Source organism: Erpetoichthys calabaricus, chromosome 1 (assembly GCF_900747795.2).
Source record: "Erpetoichthys calabaricus chromosome 1, fErpCal1.3, whole genome shotgun sequence".
Taxonomy (NCBI): Eukaryota; Metazoa; Chordata; class Cladistia; order Polypteriformes; family Polypteridae; genus Erpetoichthys; species Erpetoichthys calabaricus.
In genome coordinates, this window is record NC_041394.2 from 180448808 (window position 1) to 180470180 (window position 21373).

The following is a 21373-nucleotide window of genomic DNA, read 5'->3' on the forward strand; positions in this document are numbered from 1 at the left end:
ACAACAATCTATCTCTCAATGTCGACAATACAAAAGAGATAATCGTGGACTTCAGAAAATCATGTCCTGCCCACATCCCACACAGCATCAACGGTTTAGATGTGGAGACTGTTAGGAGTACCAAGTTCCTCGGTGTGCACATAACTGAGGAACTTATGTGGACACATAACACCTCATCACTAATCAAGAAAGCCCAGCAGAAACTACACTTCTTGAGGTGGCTGAAGCGAGCAAGTCTTCCCCCTTCCATCCTCACCATGTTCTACAGAGGCACCATTGAGAGTGTTCTGACCAACTGCATCACTGCCTGGTATGGCAACTGCAACATATCCAACTGTAAGCGCCTGCAAAGGATAGTGAAGACAGCAGAGAACATTATTGGGGTGACTCTCCCTTCACTACAGGACATATTTTACAAACGCAGTGTCCGCAAGGCCTGCAGCATTGTGCAGGACCCCTTACACTCCTCACATGGACTTTTCACACTTCTGCCATCCAAGAGAAGATACTGCAGCATCAAAGCCAGATCTGCCAGGATGCAGGAGAGTTTTTACCCCCAAGTTGTCAGACTCCTTAACACCAGGCTGCCCCCTGGGACCTTCCACACAGCCTCAACCACCTCTAAAAACAGAACTTTATACTGTACATGCGAGCCACTGTTCTGCAAAGACAAGTGTGCAGGTAGAAAAGAACTGAAAATCTCATATTGACCTTTAAGTATTTTGACACTCTTGATATCCTTCTGCTGTGAAACATTCTGACCTGTCATTGTTTACACATGTCTTAAACAACTATTAGCATCAAGACACTATATAAAAGCGGTCGGGATTGTCCTTCCATCCCGTGAGTGCAAAGCGTAGTCACAGACTTGCTACTTGTGGCTTGCGGTACGAAGCGACGCGATGTGAGCAGAGTTCTGGTGCTCCCATCGTTCCCTTGCTTTTGTGCGCGATGCGCTACAAAAATAGACAAAATTTTGTCTCTGGAAATAATTAATGTTGATGGAGTACAAATGCCTCACCGCGTAGTAAATATCAGGGGAGATGGTGCTTGCTTATTCTCATCTATAGCTTATTTAGTGCATGAAACTCCGTCTTTAGCGGTACAGATTCGGGCTGGCATTATACAACATGTTTTAAGTAATTATTCAAGGTTTCAGCCATTTACAATGATGCCGTCAGGAATCTCTTATACAAATGAGCTTCAGTATCTCAATGAAATGTCAAAGTCTTAAACTTATGGTACCATTTCTGAGCTAATGGCAGCGGGAGAGTTGTTCCCCTATGAGTTTCAAGTATATTATTATGGAGCCCTACACTCCAAGTTTGGACAGGCACTCGAGGGGATAAAAAAACTTAGGTTTTCGGGAGATGTTATGAATGGGCACTTTGATGTTCTCATTCCCTACCCTTACATGCCTGACGTACACATGGAGCGCACACAAATTGAGGATAAAAGTCAGTCGCCTTAAAAGGAGGGTGAGCCTAGTACACTGATAATTTCTGTATTATCTGTATCCATTATTTATTATATTACATATCTTACACATCAATATTGCTGCTACTTCTTTGTCCTATCTTTGCACAATGTCTTGTCTTGTTTGTGTTTTAATTTTGAAATTTTTTAATTTTAAATTTTAATTCTATTTTTAATTTATTTGTTGCATGTTGTTACACTGTGGACCCTGAGCTTCGCAATTTCATCTATCTGTATACTTGTATATGGTTGAGATGACAATAAAGTTCACTTTGACTTTTGACTTTGAATTTGTTTTCCAAAGCAAGTTTAAAATTAATGTTCTGATATTCAGAGCTAGATATACAATGGATATATTGCCCCACTTTTCCAAGCATTAGTTGAATTTTTTCCTCCATTTAGAAAGTACTGTACATATACAACGTTAGGCATTATTTGAAGAAAAACAATCTAAATAAGGGTAGCCCGCAACATGAAAAATGTCTTCAATTAGTCCTAAGGCCTGTGGTGCTGGGATTGGTCCTAACATCCATGATACTGAACTGGACTAAGCAGCCATGACTGTGCATGTGTGTTTGTGTTTTATGTGACTCTAAAAGTGAGTTGATGAGGTCTAAAATCTGAGCAGACATTACAAATGGCTGCTTACTGTTTGTGCAGCCAGGAGAGAATGTGCTCTGCTTTCAGATACTGGAGAGGAGACGACAGCAGCATCTTTGCAGAATGTTTACTGTTGCACAAGCAGCACAGCAGATAAAACAGCTGTCTGACTTTGGTTGACTTGGGATTCTGCATTAGGGGCCTTATCAGTTCCTTCAGGTTGGACAATTTATTTATTTTTTTTAGCACAATCAGAGGTTAGTTTTGTGGAAATTCTCCAGCACCTTTCTGATTCTGTAGTGTTTAAGGCAGCATCATTTGATCCAGATGCAAAATACTCAACTCCTACCTAGTATTTCTAGTTATTGAATTGCAGCTGAAAGCAAGACTAGGCTTCAAACAAAATAGCAGAAACCAGAGGAAATATGTATAGCATTTTTTGTAAATTAAACAGTAAAGAAAGGTACATAGGCTGACTAAAATAGTGATATATGCATGGGCTGTACTCAGAAACGGTTACCTGCAGTCTATCAACCATTTCTAATGTTTACTTCATCATAGTTTTCTGCATTTTTATATTAAACCATAACAAATTGTAGATAAATTGTAAATGCGCTTAGCAAACTTGGTAGTCCAGGTATGCTTTCTGGTAGCCTGGCTTTGTATATGAGGTGGAGAGTTACCGGCAACTTTTTACAGTAACGTTTATGCATAGCACTCTTCTGAATTGTGAATTTCCATTTGGGATTAATAAAGTTATCTATCTATCTATCTATCTATCTATCTATCTATCTATCTATCTATCTATCTATCTCTTCTACCACAATATAAACACTATTGGCATCTTGGAAGAGAATATTTTAAGCAAATATATGATTTTAAAGGATTTTGTCGTGTTGATGTGTGGTCTTTTTCCAATGTACACAAAACATATTTTATCAAAACTGCTACAATTTTATGTGATTTGTATATAGAGCTATATTAAACTATGGCATGCTTGAACCATTAGGAGAGTCCTCATGTAAGTAAAGATGAGGTTTAGGCCTGAAAAAACACATTCATACTCTGCAGTGTTTGGCCTAATAGTAGGGCGCATTTTCACAGCTTCGAATATACCCGTTATGAGGCCAGAGTACATGTCGGTTTATGGGGAGCATTTTATTTTTTTAAATAAGGTCCCTCGCAAGTGCTTAAGGTAAGATCTGTTTGTTATGGAGTATAGCCTTCTGATTTCCAAAGGTTAATGTCCAGTTCCTAAGGTTTAATAATTGAAAAATTTTGCCAGGAGCATTGTTGGAACGTTCAAGCCATTAGCTGTGATCAACATGCTGCTCAATATTTTAGGTCCCTGTCTGTTAAAGCGTTACCTGCTGCATTAGTGTACATTTTTCTAATGTTACTGAGCTTCCTCACCCTTTCAATCCTAAAAGGTGTCCTAAAGACAATGGACCTGTTTTATAAGTGCTTTCTGCTTACTTCACGGTACATTTTCTGACTTGGTTGTAATGTAACCCGTGTCTTCATTACTTTGTGAAATATCCTCCATATGTAATCTGGTAAAAAAAAAAAATTCTTCCAGTATTTGAAAAGTCGTTTCTTTTTATTTTTTGTCATAATGCTGCTTGTAATTGTGATTCCTTTCACTGGTAACTGGTGTTGATGCAGTAGTGGAATGGTTTGCCCTGTCCACTCCTCTTTTTTTGCCATTCTTGTTTTCACTGTTCTAGTTGTTTTACTGCTAATAATCTTGTTTCTCTTACTTGCTTTATACACAGTGCATCTGGAAAGTATTCACAGCGCATCACTTTTTCCACATTTTGTTATGTTACAGCCTTATTCCAAAATGGATTAAATTCATTTTTTCCTCAGAATTCTACACACAACACCCCATAATGACAACGTGAAAAAAGTTTACAGAGATTTTACTGCACATTTTGTTATATTGCTCACTAGTGGTGTATGTGCATGCAGACCCATTAACCAAAAGCATCAAGTATAATATTCTCATGAGTGGGTGACCTACATGATGAAGAGATGCACTTTAAATATTTTTGCACGTCTTCCCTGCTGCATGATGCTTCCCTTTCTGCCGACTGCCACTTTGATGAGCTGTTCTCTTATATTCAGCCCTTCATTCATCATTCTGGCATCCACAGAACTAGCCTTTCTTCAGACTTCACCATTTAGGGTACACAGTGCCACACCCACATTGCTGTGTAGTTCCAAAAAAATTCCATATTCCACACCCAGTGAAAATTTCAGCAAGTGCTGCCCTCGCAACCAGTGTGGACATGTCAAGTGTAGACCAGGCGGGAGTTAGATGGGAGTCATAGCAGTCTGTTGTGCTATAAGCAGCTGTGACACCAATGTTAAGATCAGACATGAAGAACTGGTGCTTTTGTTTTTATCAAATAGTTTTTGATTAGGAAAACATTGTATAGACCAAATGATCCAAAACATCTGGTAATCCTCAGTTTGTTTGTCTGGACTTGAGAACTGGCAGTACCGGGTGTCCAGACTACAGATTTATCACCCCTGTAATGTGCCTTTTTTGCATGTCTTCAAATAAACATACAGCTAAAATCCCAGCCCTGCTTACGTCTTTCTGCTGAGTCCCACTTTAACAGGGTTAGAAGCAGCTAAGAAAACTCTACAAAAATGAAAGGAAAAAAGGCCCTCTTTGAAATCCTGTGACTGTGATGCCAATATTGTTGTCTGACTGAGCTGCTCTTATTTTGGAACTCAAATTATTTAGCCCCACTAATAGAGTCTACAGCTAACAACTCAACGTGTCAATACTAGTAAGTAAAGATTTTTATCCAGTTCATTTCTACACAAACTGTCCTTAAAACCAACACATCTTTAGACATGTCTGTGGAAATATTCTGGGCAATAAAACATATTTAAGTGGCATTATCTGTTTTGCATTAAGCCCCCCCAGTTCCTAGACACAAGTACTCTTAAGGAGGTGGAATGAGCAGTAGAGATGGCGGTCCAGTGGCATATTACTCGTACTATATGCATGTCAGATGCTTTAAGGAAGTCAGGCAGTTTTTCTTATTTTTAATCTCCCTTCCGTATCCATATTTAAATCTATGTATACTGTCTAGTGATTAAGACACATGCAGCACTTCCAGACTTTACCAGCTTATTCTACAGGACATGTTTGGGAACACGATCATGCTTAGAATCTCAGATAGCGGTGTTACCATGCAGAACCCAATTAAAACTAGATTGTGACTAACTTCTCAGTGTTTATTACTTAAGCTTGATCCGTTCAGTAAGGAGGAGCGCTCTCTGCCAGTTCTGAAGATGTGACACAGGGGCAGTTCGCTGTGTCGTCTTCTATAATAATTTCAGTCTTTTTCTGTGCTATGAGAGGCCTCTGCATGCTCATAAAAACAAAACATAAGGGAATCTGATTTTCACAGGACTTTGACATTTTTATTACACCATCCCATCAAGGATTATCCACTGGATGCACAGCATGGCCAGTGTGGGTGAACATCTAAGTCACATGCGTTTTCACTTGTTTTAGTGTGGACACCAATACTTTTTTAAAATATGTCAAAACACAGTTTTTAAATGGAAACACTGTAGTAGTGTGGATGTAGCCTGAGTAGGGGAGGAATTTGGATATTAGTTTTATTTAATTTGATATGAAAGTAATATTGGGTGAACTCTTCTGGGTCTAGTCAGTGGCTTTCAAGTTCAGGCCTGGGGGACTCCTGTGGCTGCTGGTTTCTGTTCCTGTTTAATTAGCTGGTTCTTCTACTCTTATTCATTTAAAAAACAACAGTAGTGTTCACGAGACATTTAGAAATATTTGTATTTTTGCTCCAGCTGTAAATGTAAACTCTTCTTTTTGCTAATAATTCACTTTTTTCTGTGGAATTTGCCCCCTCAAGTGTGTCCTAATACTGACAATTAAAATGGCGCTGAGACCTAGGCAAACACCACTAAGTGGTAAGCTGCAGCTATCTAAGCGTCAGACCCACTAGGAGTGAATGGCTCACACGAGTAGTTTTGAGATTTTATTTTCCACTAACTTTTTGTCCATTTTTGATGTTGTTCAATGAGTAGTTGAAGCCCATTATATCAGAATCTTTATTATTTCTGTTCTCCATGAAAACATGACATTACAGATTTTTCTTGGCCGTCACTACAAACAGCATGAGTTAAGTAACAGAAATGAAATTAGAATTTCTTCAAGTATATATTGAATTTTGCTTTAGATTCACTTTATATGAGAAACATTCAGTATTCAAGTCAGTTAAACAGCCCTGAATGAACTCTAATGCATCTTTCTGAACAACTTCTGGCAGCGACTGCAACAAGGAGATTTAGAATTGTAGTTTTTTTTTTAAGTTTGTTTCTGTTACTTTCTCAGCCACATGAATTGAAATGTCTTGATCTCTACTGTGTTCTCTTGCACTTTAGGCATCTCTGGAAAGGTTCCTGCTCCAGGAGAGGGCAGTGGGGATGCACCTGTCAGTTCCGGTGGTGCCTTTGCCCGAATGTCTGATGCGATTCCTCCCCTTCCACCACTTCAGCAAGCAAATGCAGAAGACGATGAGGATGACTGGGAGGCCTAACTGCTTTCACCATCTTGGTTATTCTCTGTATAGATAAGTGTGACTTTTAAAGGAATCCCTGTATTTCTATGATTGACCAAGAAAGAGAAACAAGGACTAAACTCTTAGATCAAAAATAGCACTAAATGTATAGAAAGAGAGAGCGAGCGAGTCCTGGACACATTATAGCAGATGTCATTCCATCAAAATCTGTTACTCAGACCTATAAATATTGGAACGAAGGAGCTCCCTATCTAAATTGAAATGTTCAGAGGGTTGGTGCAGTTTTTTTTTTTTTTTGAAGTATTTCTCTTCAGTTGCTGTTTTGTCTTACAATGTACAGTTGAAATATAACTTTTTGTTTGGGATTTGAATAACTGTCCCATGAAATGTTGGCAAAGCTGCTCTGCTTGAATGTTTTTTATAACACAGAGCATATGGTCCAACAAAAAATGTATATAAATAACTCAGTTTACAATTTGTTATACTGTATCAATGCGCTGAATAAAAATGCACACTTCAAATGAAATTTGAGTGTATCTCCACGGCCCATGTTACATGTGTAACTGCTGGTCCAAGCAGGAGTAGCCGCTTACTTTCTCTGTAAACACTGGAACCATTCATGGCAGCTGCAGTTTTGTACATTAGCATGCAAAAAGAAAAAAAGGAACGCCCAAATGTGGTGTATGGAAGGAATAAAGCTCTAGTGTTCACACCGCAGGAGTCAAATGCCAAGCGTCCTTAAGCTAAGAGAGGGAAACTGAAGTACCTGGAAGCTAATCCACACAGACCCAGGAAGAAAGTGCACACTCCACAGTGACAGTGCCCAGGACAGAGATTCTCACTCTGGACGCTCATGTAAGGCAACAGTACTAACCACTGCGTCACCATGCCATGTTTTTGCTTAATACATATGACTTCTGATCTTTTCTTTGTCCGACCACTAATCTTACTTCATTACTGTTAGAAAACTAACGCTAAGGGGATGTCCTGTGAATGGTTATATACGTAATGTGTGATGCATAACTTATAAGCTGCTTGTGCACAACAAAGAAGCAAATCCAATCCCCCCTAGTATATTCAATATATGATGTTAGGTTTAAAGATCTAAAAATGTAATTTGTTTGTTAAATATATACATTTTCAATCAGAAAATAGATTTTTAAGAAGGTGTACATTGAAATGAAGGGTGTGTTTCAAAAATGGATAGTTTATTTTCTGTTATTTACTCAAAATGCCAACTGTCCAACCTCGATCTTTTCAGAGTGCACATGGAGTACAGGAGCTGAGCAGCCAGCCCACTGTCCTCCAGCCGTTTTAAGAAGATGATGTTCTCAACAGGAGAGTGAGATCAGAAAAATTACAAAAAAAAACACAACAGCAACTGTGCAACTGAATTTGGTTTTGTACCCATCAACCACTTGTACTTGTAACTGTCGTACTATTCAATAGTGTAAGCTTGTCCACTGCATAGACACTTAATTTTTTCAGGGTCACTTAAGCAAATTACAAAGCGATAATGCAGCATGTAGATACATCCAAGCTAATTCTAGAAGGAATCCACAATCAGAAAAATGACTATAAACGTAGCTTCTGTAAATGCTGGAGAAATGCTTGTGATTGTTAAACAGCACAACAGAGCGACCACATGGTGTTTTATCATTTTATAACACTGAGAAAAGTATCAGCTAGGGGGCACTGAACAGAAGGATATTATTAAATACAAGAATGATTAATCTGAAGATTTTGCTGTGTGCTTAACAAGATGAATGGATGACAGTTATTCTGAAGCTGCTCTGAAGTTATTAAAAAAAAATCACGCCTATAAGACTGCATTGCAGCAATATTTTCTTTTTTTTCTATTGTCCTAGTTCCAAGGCATTTGAACTTGTCTCAAGAAAAACACTGCATGCATACTTCTGTATTGGAGTTGGAGCTGAACTCACTTGTTAAGCATTTCAGCTCTGCCTCTAAACCAGTTGCTCTTGAGTTAGTGAGTACAACTTTCCAGATTGTCTGTTTGTTTGTTTCAGGAAATCAGGTCATCAGAGTGCCTGTGCATGAATTCATGTGAATGTCGTAACTCCCGGCATAGTGGCAAGGTGACATCACTTCCAGTGATTATCAAAACGCCCACCTAAACTGGAATACATACTGCAATAATGACATCCAGCACTGTAAGGCAAAGGGACAATCAATCGTCCTTGTTGATCTTGGAGTGTGGTTTAGTTACTTACCTGGTCAGCATCTGTGTGCCATTTCCTTATATCCCTTTTGGTTTTCTCCAGGTTCACTAGTTACGTGCCACACCTATAAGTTACAAGGGTTAGTTACGTTTCTTTTACATCTCTACGTGATGTCTTTATGGCTTCATATGATGGATAGGACTCTTGTCCTGCCTTACTGCCATGAAGACCCCTTTACCCTACAACCTATCTAAGGAAAACAAACGCAAAAAGACTGAAGGACTCTTAAAGATAGCTAATTACACTGGCCTAGGTGATCATTCTATACTGATATTTCAATTAACAGTACATATGTATTGCTGTGCCATTATCCTTAAACTTCTCTTACTGTCCTGCAGAGCCTAGATGTATTTTCCAGGAATAAATAAGTAGGTTTGTTACCAGATTGGTCTGGTCTCACACTTTTAAGATTAACACACACCTACACAGATACATGGTTAGGGTCTGTGTGTATGTGCTGTATAAATGACACATGCACAGCCTGTCACTCCCTAGCACTTTGAGACTTACTTATCATTGGCTCAAATAATGTACAATATCTCATACCTAAATATAACTTTGGACTCCAAGAATATATTTAAAATGTACAGAAGATTCAAGATCCTTGGCTATAGGCCACTTATCAACCAATGATGTCTTACTTTTATCATACTGTTCCTTCTATTGGATGGACCTCTCCTCCTCAACCTGATAAACCCTGCAGATCAGAGCATATGGCAATTTCCTACTGCTCCAGGTGCTCTTACTATTTACTTGTCTTTATATCTAGTGTGACTGAAGTAATAAAGTATAGACATTTAAAAGCAACATGGTATTTTTAAAGAATAATAATACCACTAGAACAAAGTATAAAAGAAAAAGCTTACAAAGAATGTTCGGGATTGGAAGTTGTCCAAAGGAGGCTTTTCATCTAGCAATCTGTTATTCATAAGATGCTTTCACAGACGTTCAGATGAAATAATCGCACATCTCTCATTCTCCTTTTGTGACATCGCCTTTGCCCTCTTCTGACTTCTTTTGTTGTCACTGTTTTTGAGTCAAAATTGCAGGTGGGGCTTCAGGACATGTGGTATTACACATTGGATTGGCTGGCTGTCCATATAATGAATGTTTTTGCTCCCAGTATTTGATCTCTTTAGTACCTTTGCACTCCTTCCTTTCCCAGGCTGTAAAGTAATTTGGTAATTCCTAGTCCTATTCCTAGCCCAACTTCAGGGGGATAACACTGCTATCGGTACCAGGTAAGGTCCTGTATAGGGTCGTCTTCAATAGGGTCTGTGATCATTTGCTCACCTGGCAGTGACCAGAGCAGTCTGGTTTTAAGCCTAAGAAGTCTACCGTCAACCGCATCCTGGCACTGAGGGTTTTCATGGAGCACAAACATGAATATCAACAGTTTCTTTGCAGCCTTTGTCAATTTTCATAAAGCGTTCGACTCAGTTGATCGAGCTGTTCTGTGGGCCATCCGGAGACGTTGTGGGATCCCCTCAAAGGTGCTGGATGTCATGGCCGGCCTGTACACTGGTACTGTGAGTGCTGTGCAGAGTGGAAGCATGACCTGTGTTTTTCCCAGTTGATTCTGGGGTTTGTCAGAGGTGTGTTCTTGCTCCTACTCTGTTCAATGGTTGCATGGATTGGGTGTTTTGCAAGGTTGTGGGGTCCAGCGGCTGTGGGGCATCTGTTGGTGAAGAAAGATTCACTGATCGTGACTTTGCTGACAATGTTGTGATCTTCGCTAAGTCAATGGAGGCTCTGATTGGGGCACTTGAGAGACTGCGCGAGGAGTCTGAGTGTCTGGGCTTGTGAGTGTCCTGTACAAAAACCCAAGATCCAGGCCTTTAATGATGACCTCTTGGGCACAGCCAACAGCAGTGTGTCTGTTTGCAGAGAGAGTGTCAACCTTGTCGAGAGGTTTACTTACCTTGGCAGTGACATTCATGTCTCTAGTGACTCTTCCTATGAAATCGGTAGACAAATTGGGAGAGCATGGAGGCAGTCATGAGGTCACTGGAAAGGGGTGTGTGGCGCTCCCAATATCAACGCAAAAGTGCAACAGTCCAAGTCTTCAGTCCTGGTGCTACCTGTATTGCTATATGGTTGCGAGACAATGACGCTACCCAGTGACCTGAGACAAAGATTGGGCTCCTTTGGTACTGTGTCTCTTTCGGAGAATCCTTGGGCACCGCTGGTTTAACTTTGTGTCGAATGAGATACATTACCTGCATTGTGAGGGAGCGTCAGTTACGGCACTACAAGCATGTGGCATAATTCCCCGAGGGTGATCTGGCTTGCAGGATCCTCATTGTTGAGAACTCAAGTGGCTGGACCAGGCCAAGGGGATGCCCCAGCTGTGGCAGATAGATGGTCATTTTCGGAGAGTGGGATTGGACCGCGTGTCTGCCTGGGGGGTTGCCAACCAGGATCCCAAGCTGTTTTGTCAGGTAGGTGGTGTGGCAACATGTTTAACCAGTGTATGCTCCCTGACCTGACCTAGTCCTAGGGCTTCCATCTGTTCACAGGTTATAAAATATTTCCTGGGGGATATTTTTCATACGTCGCTTAAATCATCCGAGATCAGGTGCCTCATCTTGGGTAAGTTAATGCCGGTGACACTCATCCAGGATAAGTCGGTTTTTCAAATGCAGCCGTGTATTAGATTAGTCGAGCTGGATCTAATCATACAAGATGAATGTGTGCGCCCGCGCTGAGTGAAAAGCCCATATATATTGAGTCTAGAAAACATGATCAGCAAGTCTTTGATAGGCTGTAACAAAATGACGAAAGAACGGGCGCATTTTTTTTTTCACACACGCGGCGCAAGACCTTTTATTCGAAGGACATGAAGAATTTCAAGATTTAATATGCACAAGCGGTAACACTGCAAAGCAGCCGAGACCAGAAAAGACGGCTGGCAAAAAGTGTCCGTAAAAATTAAACGCGTGTGCATTGTACTTACTGAAAGCAGCGTTTCGTTTCCTATGTGTCAGATTAATTATTATTTAATATGTCATAATTCCAGATCAAACGTGAGTACAAGGAGAACATGGGAACAGGTTAAAGTGAAGTACAAGAATATACCTCAAACTGGTAAATATTGGTATATAACTATTTAAAGAATTGTTGACATAAAGAATCATATAAAATATAAAAAAACATTAATTTTAAAGCTAATAAGGAGGCAGACAAGCAAAAAACAGGTGGAGGTCCCATGGTCCAGACCTAACCCCTGCAGAAGAGTTGGCTCTCCAGCAAAATGCCCATCGCCCTGTTTCTGAGGGCATTCCAGGGGGAAGCTCCTCCTCAGAACCAGTGGCAGGATGCAGTGGTCACTTCATTTCAGGTAAAGGATGGTCATTGCATATATTTGTCCTCAATGTGTGCCATAGGTATGTTCCATATAGCCCTCTTTTTTGTTGGCTCAGTTGCAGGGAATGTCATATCCCTAGAACTTGTGTCTGACCAACGAGATATTGACGAAGGTCAAATATTTCATGAAGACACTGTGTCTGATTATTCATCAGGAGGAGAGGTACATTTTCCAAATAATGTTTGATCAAACTCCACTCTGATCAGTCCCATGTGCCCCAATCACATTTGGAAATCCTGGGTAATGAGAATGTTAGGCTGATTGAGTTTATTTATGGAACTGTAGGTGTTTTAGCCTGTGTATTACCTACCTGCAATGGCATGAAACGCCTCTTTTATTGTCTGCACACGCAGGTGTCCAGGAAACACTATGAACACCCGAAGGAAATATTTCAGAGCCAAACAGACTTTATGAATTGCCTGGCAAACTGCACTTTTAGATATATACTGTAGGCGATGCGGAAAATCTAAAAAAGTGCCACTTGCAAAAAACCTCAGTGCAATGCATACTGTCTATGTGGTTGTGAGAGCCCGACTTCGCCGAGTTTGACTTTGAATATAAGGTGGTAATAAATCTTTGAGGTTCAATATTCCCCCTCGGCTAAAGCGGTATCTTTCGAAAAGAATTTCCTCTGGGAGCAATAAAGGTATTGTTAAAGGTATTATTGCGCAAAACCCTCTCTATATGAAATTCTCTTCGTATAATTTGCACATCAATATCAATTGGTTGCTCATTCATGAACGGCGAAGCCATGACTGGATGACTTCCATGCACCGTCACTGATTAAGTGTGTGAGCTAATCCCTGTTTACATAGAACAAACCAATTAGGATGTGTTGCTATGACAACACTTCCAGCAAGAGTTTCGAAAAACCGACAGATCCAGGATCATGCCAAATCGTCAACAATTACATCCGGCTAAGCGAGTAATCCACATACGAAAAATACCCCCCTGGTTTTCTGCTTCGTTTACACAGATGTACCAGTAATCAATCACCTGATAACAATTGAGGATAAGAAGATGCTTTAATGTTAAATGTCCCTGCAAGTGTCCTGCATTTCAGTTCATCTTGTTTGTTTGAGCAAAAAATATAAGCATCTATTATTTAAAAAATTGAAGATGTGGCACTCCAGAAGAACATATAAACAAAGTATCACAGTAGTCCAATAAGATTACTAAACTACAAGCTTGGCTAAACTAACTCATCTGGAGAAAGAAAAAGGGAGAACCTGAATTTGTTATTAAGTACAATTTCTGGCACTTCAGTCCCCTTCACCCTTAAATATACCACTCTAGCACAGATGGACATAAAATAGTAAACAATATACAGGTTATTGTTATTGGAAGTCCATATACAAGAATGGTAGCTTATTCCATACCAGAAATGTAACCGTACATCCAGCCCTTATAATAAGCCCTTGTGCAAGGTGGTTAAGTGCTGATTATTGCTCCAGTTTTCTATAAATGCCATCATAATGGCCATACAGCAACCAGGTCCCCAGAAAATAAAAAAAGAAACTGAAGCTCACCGGGTCTGCTGCTTAACTGGTATACACAAGGGGATATTGCGATGTTCTCCATTGGAAAAGCTCCTGTTCATCCTGACCTCTGAATCTCCATCATGTTATTGCCAGTCCATATACAAGAATGATCGCTTATTCCATACCAGAAATGTGAGTCAAAACTCTAAAAATCCAAATGACAAGCACCCACCAAGCAGGCTCACTTCTCTGCTGGAGGTGTCCACACAACACTTCCCGTTTAGTAGCATTTGACCACAGCAGCCATCTCAGACCCAAGTGGTTTGGTGCATCATCCCATTGCTTCACTCTTTACTCATTTACAGACATGGGCAATATACAGTACATACAGTAATAATAATGTATAATATACATTATAAAAAAAAATGGTGATAATTCCACTGAAAAAAAGTTTTCCATGCAAAGAGAAGACTGATAAGTAATCAACTTGTTATGGAACTCTTCAATTGATTAAAATCTGATGGCAGGACAGATCTGTGTTGATAAGGAAAGGTCATAGAGGAGTATTAACTTGCCTCACCCGATAATCCAGTAAAAGGGTGACAGAGCAACTACCCCTTGCACAACCTGGTGTCTGTTAAATTATGTGACAATGTACAACACTGCTGACCAGTCAGAGCACAGCTCAGGATCTACTTCTCCCCTACTTGTTTTGTCCAAACCTGAATGATATCAGTGTTTCTTCTGTCGAAAATTCACAACCCCCCAGTACAATGTATTCTTTCACATACTGACAAATGGCAAGTACTTGGCACGGTCTTCAATTATTTAATTTTATTTAAACCGCAGTCATGGCCTGCTTTAGACTTACATATAGAACCAGCCCTAAAAAAACCAAAGGTAGTACAGACATAGACTCAATTATCAGTCTACTACATGTGGTCATTATTTATAAATTGATTACTAAATCCTTGAATGGTTTTCCAGTTTCTAATGTAGGGAGGACCAAGTACAAAGACTAGACTTTGTGGGAAGAACAGAAGATCACTTTCAAAGATGCCAGTGTCCAACAAAATGGTCAGATTTGGAGATTTACATGAAGTTATAGCCTATGATTGAAGGCTGTCATTCACATTATGTATTGGTTACAAAAGCTGTACTGAGGGATACTGGGTAAAGCAACAGGAGACTATTGTTTGGATTACTGACTCGCTCAAGTAACATTGGAAAATTCTTTAACAGTAGCAGGCAGCACTTCTTAAGTTGGCTTGTCAAATGTTGATACCATCCAATCCAAGATTTACTGTACAGTACTTGTCCATTCTGTATTGCCTATTTTTCTTTATGTATATGTTTATGATTATAATGTCACTTGGTTTTTTCATTTGTTTCAGAAATGCTGCCTGCCCAACTGTGTATGACTGTGTAGTAATTGGCTCCGAGTTGGTTTGCTACACTGACCCAGCTAACACCAAGCAGTCCCTTTTACTTTGAGTGGGGAAGCCCAGCTAGAAGTTTCTTCATATCTGATTACCCAAAAGAGTATAGTCGATTAGATTCTACACACACTGCCTTTTTTGACTTCTGGTTATAAAAGGCAATCCAAAATAGCAACTAAATAAATACCAAACATCTTAAAGCAAGATGTTACAAAAATGCCATACTGGACATCAATATTTAGCATGGCTGTATGTAATATTAGGTTTCAATCCACTAAGATGCGGATTGCATTAAGTATGTGTCAGGTGTGCTGTAACAAAGGAAAAAAGGGAACATCTACAAAGACGGAGGCTTATTTTTGTTTGCAGAATGCTAAACTCCCAGAGCAGCAAAATAAAATCCCTGCCAAGAATATAATACTTGCTCTGCTTGGTTTTATGTTTGCTTTTCCATTAATGTTATTTGAGCCATTTAACAACAGTAATTACATCCCATCCCCTCCAGCTTTTCTGCTAATGTAATGGAAGAACTATTTACAGACCCCCCCCCCCGGTTTATTTTGTGTAAAACTGCAAATTTGGTATTTACTGCATCTGGCTTTGTTTTTGCCAGACAAAGCAGACCACATTCTCCTTCTACATATTTATTTTCCATCTGCACTCCAAATTACCAAAAAAAATTCTTAAGTAATAATTGAAAATATCTTAAGATTTTAATTGAGGGGTTTAGTGAACACTCTGACAAGCTTTACAGCATATCTTCAAACTAATGCCCTCTTCATTAAATGAACAAAAGGTACATTTAATAAAAAATATTTTAAAGTAATCCATTTCCATATGAGTGTACAATGTACTAGCGTTATTGTCAGTATCATTTATTTCAAGAAGTATGATTGAGCCATTACTACTGTGAAGGCTGATGCATAAATCCCACCAAGGCAAATGCCAGAAAGTCTGAACAAAGCCATGGACCACATCCACAAGTGAACAGCTTTTATTGTTAGTGCACCTGGCTACACACATGAATGACTAGTGAATAAATCCTTACGGGAAAAAGAAAAGAGATGTCTGCTATTACCTCTGCTACATCCTTTTATGGAATGATTCCACTGAATCCCAACAATACCACTAGAAATACAGTACTGTGCAAAAGTTTTAGGCAGGTGTGAAAAATGCTGTAAACAAAGAATGCTTTCAAAAATGGAAGTGTTAATCATTTATTTTCATCAATCAACAAAATGCAGTGAATGAACAAAAGAGAAATCTAAATCAAATCAATATTTGATGTGACCACTAACTTTGCCTTCAAAACAGCATCAATTCTTCTAGGTACACTTGCACTCAGTTTTTGAAGGAACTCGGCTGGTAGGTTGTTCCAAACATCTTGGAGAACTAACCACAGATCTTCTGTGGATGTAGGCTTCCTCTCATCCTTCTGTCTCTTCATGTAATCCCAGACACACTTGATGATGTTGAGATCAGGGCTCTGTGGGGGCCATACCATCACTTCCAGGACTTCTTGTTCTTCTTTAAGCTGAAGATAGTTCTTAATGACTTTGGCTGTATGTTTGGGGTCGTTGTCCTGCTGCAGAATAAATTTGGGGCCAATCATACGCCTCCCTGATGGTATTGCATGATGGACAAGTATCTGCGTGTATTCCTCAGCATTGAGAACACCATTAATCCTGACCAAATCTCCAACTCCATTTGCAGAAATGCAGCCCCAAACGTTCAAGGAACCTCCACCATGCTTCACTGTTGCCTGCAGACACTCATTATTGTATCGCTCTCCAGCCCTTCGACGAACAAACTGCCTTCTGCTACAGCCAAATATTTCAAATTTTGACTCATCAGTCCAGAGCACCTGCTGCCATTTTTCTGCACCCTAGTTCCTATGTTTTTGTGCATACTTGAGTCGTTTGGCCTTGTTTCCACGTAGGAGGTATGGCTTTTTGGCTGGAACTCTTCCATGAAGACCACTTCTGGCCAGACTTCTCTGGACAGTAGATGGGTGTACCTGGGTCCCACTGGTTTCTGCCAGTTCTGAGCTGATGGCACTGCTGGACATCTTCCGATTTCGAAGGGTAATAAGCTTGATGTGTCTTTCTTCTACTGCACTAAGTTTCCTTGGCCGACCACTGCGTCTATGATCCTCAACGTTGCCTGTTTCTTTGTGCTTTTTCAAAAGAGCTTGAACAGCATATCTTGAAACCCCAGTCTGCTTTGAAATCTTTGTCTGGGAGAGACCTTACTGATGCAGTAGAACTACCTTGTGTCTTGTTGCTGTGTTCAATCTTGCCATGACATGAAACTGTCTTCCACAACCTCACCTTGGTAGCAGAGTTTGGCTGTTCCTCACCCAGTTTTAAGCCTCCTACACAGCTGTTTCTGTTTCAGTTAATGACTGTGTTTCAACCTACGTGTGACATTGATGATCATTAGTTTGGTATAATTGGTTGATCATACACCTGACTATAATCCTACAAAATCCCTGACTTTGTGCAAGTGTACCTATAAGAATTGATGCTGGTTTAAAGGCAAAAGATAGTAACACCAAATATTGATTTGATTTAGATTTTTCTTTTGTTCGCTCACTTTGCATTTTGTAAATTGATAACAATAAACAATCATTATTTATATTTCTAAAAGCATTCTTTGTTTACAGCATTTTTTTCACACCTGCCTAAAACTTTTGCACAGTACTGTATATATAGGCACGCTTTTTATAAACAGGACAGTGGAGTGGACATTCACTATCTTGGGACTGTAGGCACTATATTAAATACACTCTCAAGTCTGTGCTCAGACTGTGATGATCTGTAAATTAACTCTCCAAACATAAAGCAGTGCTATGAAGAGCAATGCCATGGGTGGCACCACAAGAGACATTGTTTTATTTCCATGTATTTTGTATATTTTCCCTTTACATCTAAGCACATTTTATTTCATTGTTATATACATTGTAATCTTAGATAAGAATAACCAGATGTTCCATAACTCAAATGTCAGGAGAAATAAATTTCCAAAGGACCTAGAGAAAAACGTTAAAGCCCCCTTGACAAGATAGTTTTTCACATACTTTTGTGATCAAAGTTTTTAGGCAGAGTTGTCCATCACTAGAGTAGCTAGCCAATTATCGGTTGTAACATCATGAGTTATGGAACCCAACATGTGGCTTTTGGAATAAAGAATGGGACATCCAGGAGACTTAATTAAAAGGGAGATAGTAGAGAGAGACACACAGAGAGATTTTGTTCATCTCTCAGCCCAACTGCTGAACCTAAAAACTACCCAACAAGACAACTCCTACTCTGACACGTGTTATTCTTTATAGAAAGTATTTAAGCATTGTGACTTTAATGTTAGAATATATAAGGGCTTTACATCCGGACCTTACTATTATTCACTATTTTCTATCATTTACTTCATTAGGTTTGCTCGCTTTTGTTCTATTCTTAATAAATGCTTCTTTCATTTTAAATTCTATATTTTGTCTTTATATCTGGATATAAGGTGTTACAGGGCACCGTGTGTGGGGAGATTACCACTTGTTTCTCACAGAAGGGGAAAAAAACACAACACAGGGAAACAGCTGAACTAGTAAAATGCCTTAGAAAGACACTTAAACTTTTTGTTTAGATAATAATATATGAAACAAAATGGCCAAAAACACAACTTAGACCTCGGTTATTTTAAGAAAACATTTACATTTATTTTCTGCAAACCTAATATACCACCTTTGAAACATAATTAAAACAAACAGTAGCCTAAACATTAGTAAATAAACATACATATTTAAGAACAAATATAAAACTTTTTTCAATATTTGTACATAAGATATTATCTTCACAAAACCCTCAAAATAACTTAGCTGGTGGGACTGAAGAGGAGTCTTCTTGAATGGATTTTGTGTTCTCCTCTTGTGACAAGTTCTGTTTCTTGCTTTGTAATACTATACTGAATTCCGTTCCTTTTTTTCAAGAAAGAACTGTTGGGACAGAAAAAGTGAGTTAGATTTACTGAGGACTCTGGAATCTGGAATAATTAAATGTGGACCATGCTTCCTAATAAAGTGATCAATATTCATCCCTAGATAAAAATGTTGCTGTATTTTAGGGTAAGTTTTGGAGGTGGTTGTTCAATAAAGCTCTACAGTAATAATAAAATAGCAAAAAAAATTCCTGAGCCTTAAATTTTGGACAGGGGTTATTACATAAACTATAATAATGATACATTATAAAAATTAGTTTACAAAACTACACTATATAAATAATATAAAACACCTCTTGCTAAGAAATATTTAATTGAAATAAAAACTTGAAACATTTTAATGTTAAATGAAATTGTAAATAATTGAAAAATTTTAGCAGCATAAATAAAGAATTGCAACACAGATTGAGAATAATCAAATCACGTAATGAAAACTAATGTAGAATAAAGCAGCAATTTTTAGTCAATCGTGGAAGTGTTTTTCAGTCTTTTGACACTTTTACTAATTGACGAGTGGCTGAGTTATTGTGAAATGCAGGTTATGTTCAATAATAAACATGTTTTTTGGTTGCATACAGTCTTGTATGGTCACATCAGCAGCTATGGTGGCTGTCCATACTGGCAATTTTGATGCAAACTTGGGAGAACTCACAGCTGCCAAATTCATTTGATCCATGTCCTGCATGAACAGTACCTTGTTTTACTTGTATTACACTGCAGTTTCTTACAACACACAGTGCAGACACAAGTATCATGTTTATTTAATTTGTGATATCAAATTCAAGGGTATTATCCTTCATGACCCACTGTCCTCCATCTAAGCCCACCATTTCTTTTTAACATCTGATTCTATTACACGTAGGTCTTCTACAACAGCCTTTATAACCTTCAAAGGGGAGACTCTGAATTGTGCTCACAGTATGCTTATGGCTGATTAACAGACTACCCTGCTTGCAAACCACTGGTAATTATGAGAATTAGGGTTGTAACTAACAACTATTTTTCTAATCAATTAGTTGGTCAATTACTATTTGGTAAAGGAGGTTTTCAGATTGCTAACTTCCTTTTTCTGTGTAATCAGATTTGAATATTTTAGCTAATAAAGCATTTGAACTTTCTCGTTTCAAGACAATGCATGTACAATTAGTTGACAGGCTATACTGTATGTATACACAAATATATAAGATGCAAGTCAAAATTGTAAGCAGGATGTTTGCAAAGTGTTTAATCACATGGTTCAAATCATCAGCAAAAGAACATCTATCAGCAATATAACTTATCAGTCTTAACTGCTGATGCTATTGACCATGGGTACAAGCCTACAGGCATTAAATACCTGAATGAGTCTAAAACAGCTATATGCTGCTAAACTACTGTAACTTCCAAGTATTTGTAATAAAACAAAAGCCATTGTTTGTTGTTTATTATTCTCTTTACCTAACATTGGTAAAATGTAAATGAATTACGTTAAATCACTGCATTCAGATACCAGATACTGTATTGGTACTTAATTTACAATGTTGCATACACTTAGAGAATGAACAAAACAAAACCGCACTTCTCTTTCCAGTAAAACAGTAGGAATCATACATAAAACAGAGCTATCCTTGGTCTTTCCTGAATGCAAATTATATTAGCATAAGGAGAGTTCCCCAATACCCTTGAAACTACTTCCAGTGGAATGCGACTGGATTATAAAGTTACTGGTTGATAAATGTAATGGATGAAGGTTTGAGAGGGCCTACCTGTGACACAATGCTCTCATTTTATTTCAACAAAAAGCACTTTGTTCCATATTCTACCATTACTTCTCAAAATGAAGGACTGTCTCACTCTTTGAGGCAATGACTACTGCTAAATTTGCCTTCATAAACATGTATGTGTGTCAAAAGAAGTGACTGCGAAAAGATTAAAGTGAGATGAGTTTAGTATACACTCTGAAAATCTGGGAAAAGCCTGCCTCAGATTCAGAATCCATCAACCAAAAGCACCATAAAGATTCTGTTGTACAAAATGATGCACTTTTTTTTTTCTCTTCAATGTACTTAACAAAATGCTGTAACCTTTACAAGCAATGCTTATTAAACAGTGCTATATAGTTGCTTTTTTAGAACACTATAAAAAGTAAACATTCCACAAATTTTTTATAGTATTGTGAAGATTTGCCTTTCCATTTTGACCAAACTGAATTTATGTTTTG

The 21373-nt window shown here is 38.6% G+C and overlaps 2 protein-coding genes across 3 annotated transcripts in view; one reads left to right on the forward strand and one right to left on the reverse strand.

Annotated features, from left to right (window-relative positions):
- The window catches only part of wash1 (WAS protein family homolog 1), a 167887-nt gene extending 159446 nt beyond the window's left edge, over positions 1–8441 (forward strand). The window contains exon 11 of the mRNA XM_028809261.2: positions 6517–8441. Coding sequence (XP_028665094.1) covers positions 6517–6671 — 155 coding nt within the window. The 3' untranslated portion in view covers positions 6672–8441. The remainder of the gene's footprint in view (positions 1–6516) is intronic.
- A 10440-nt stretch (positions 8442–18881) lies between these two features.
- Positions 18882–21373, reverse strand: part of ddx11 (DEAD/H (Asp-Glu-Ala-Asp/His) box helicase 11) — a 123227-nt gene continuing 120735 nt past the window's right edge. For both annotated transcript variants that reach the window (XM_028809293.2, XM_028809283.2), the window contains exon 27: positions 18882–19171. In XM_028809293.2, coding sequence (XP_028665126.1) covers positions 19136–19171 — 36 coding nt within the window. In that variant the 3' untranslated portion in view covers positions 18882–19135. The remainder of the gene's footprint in view (positions 19172–21373) is intronic.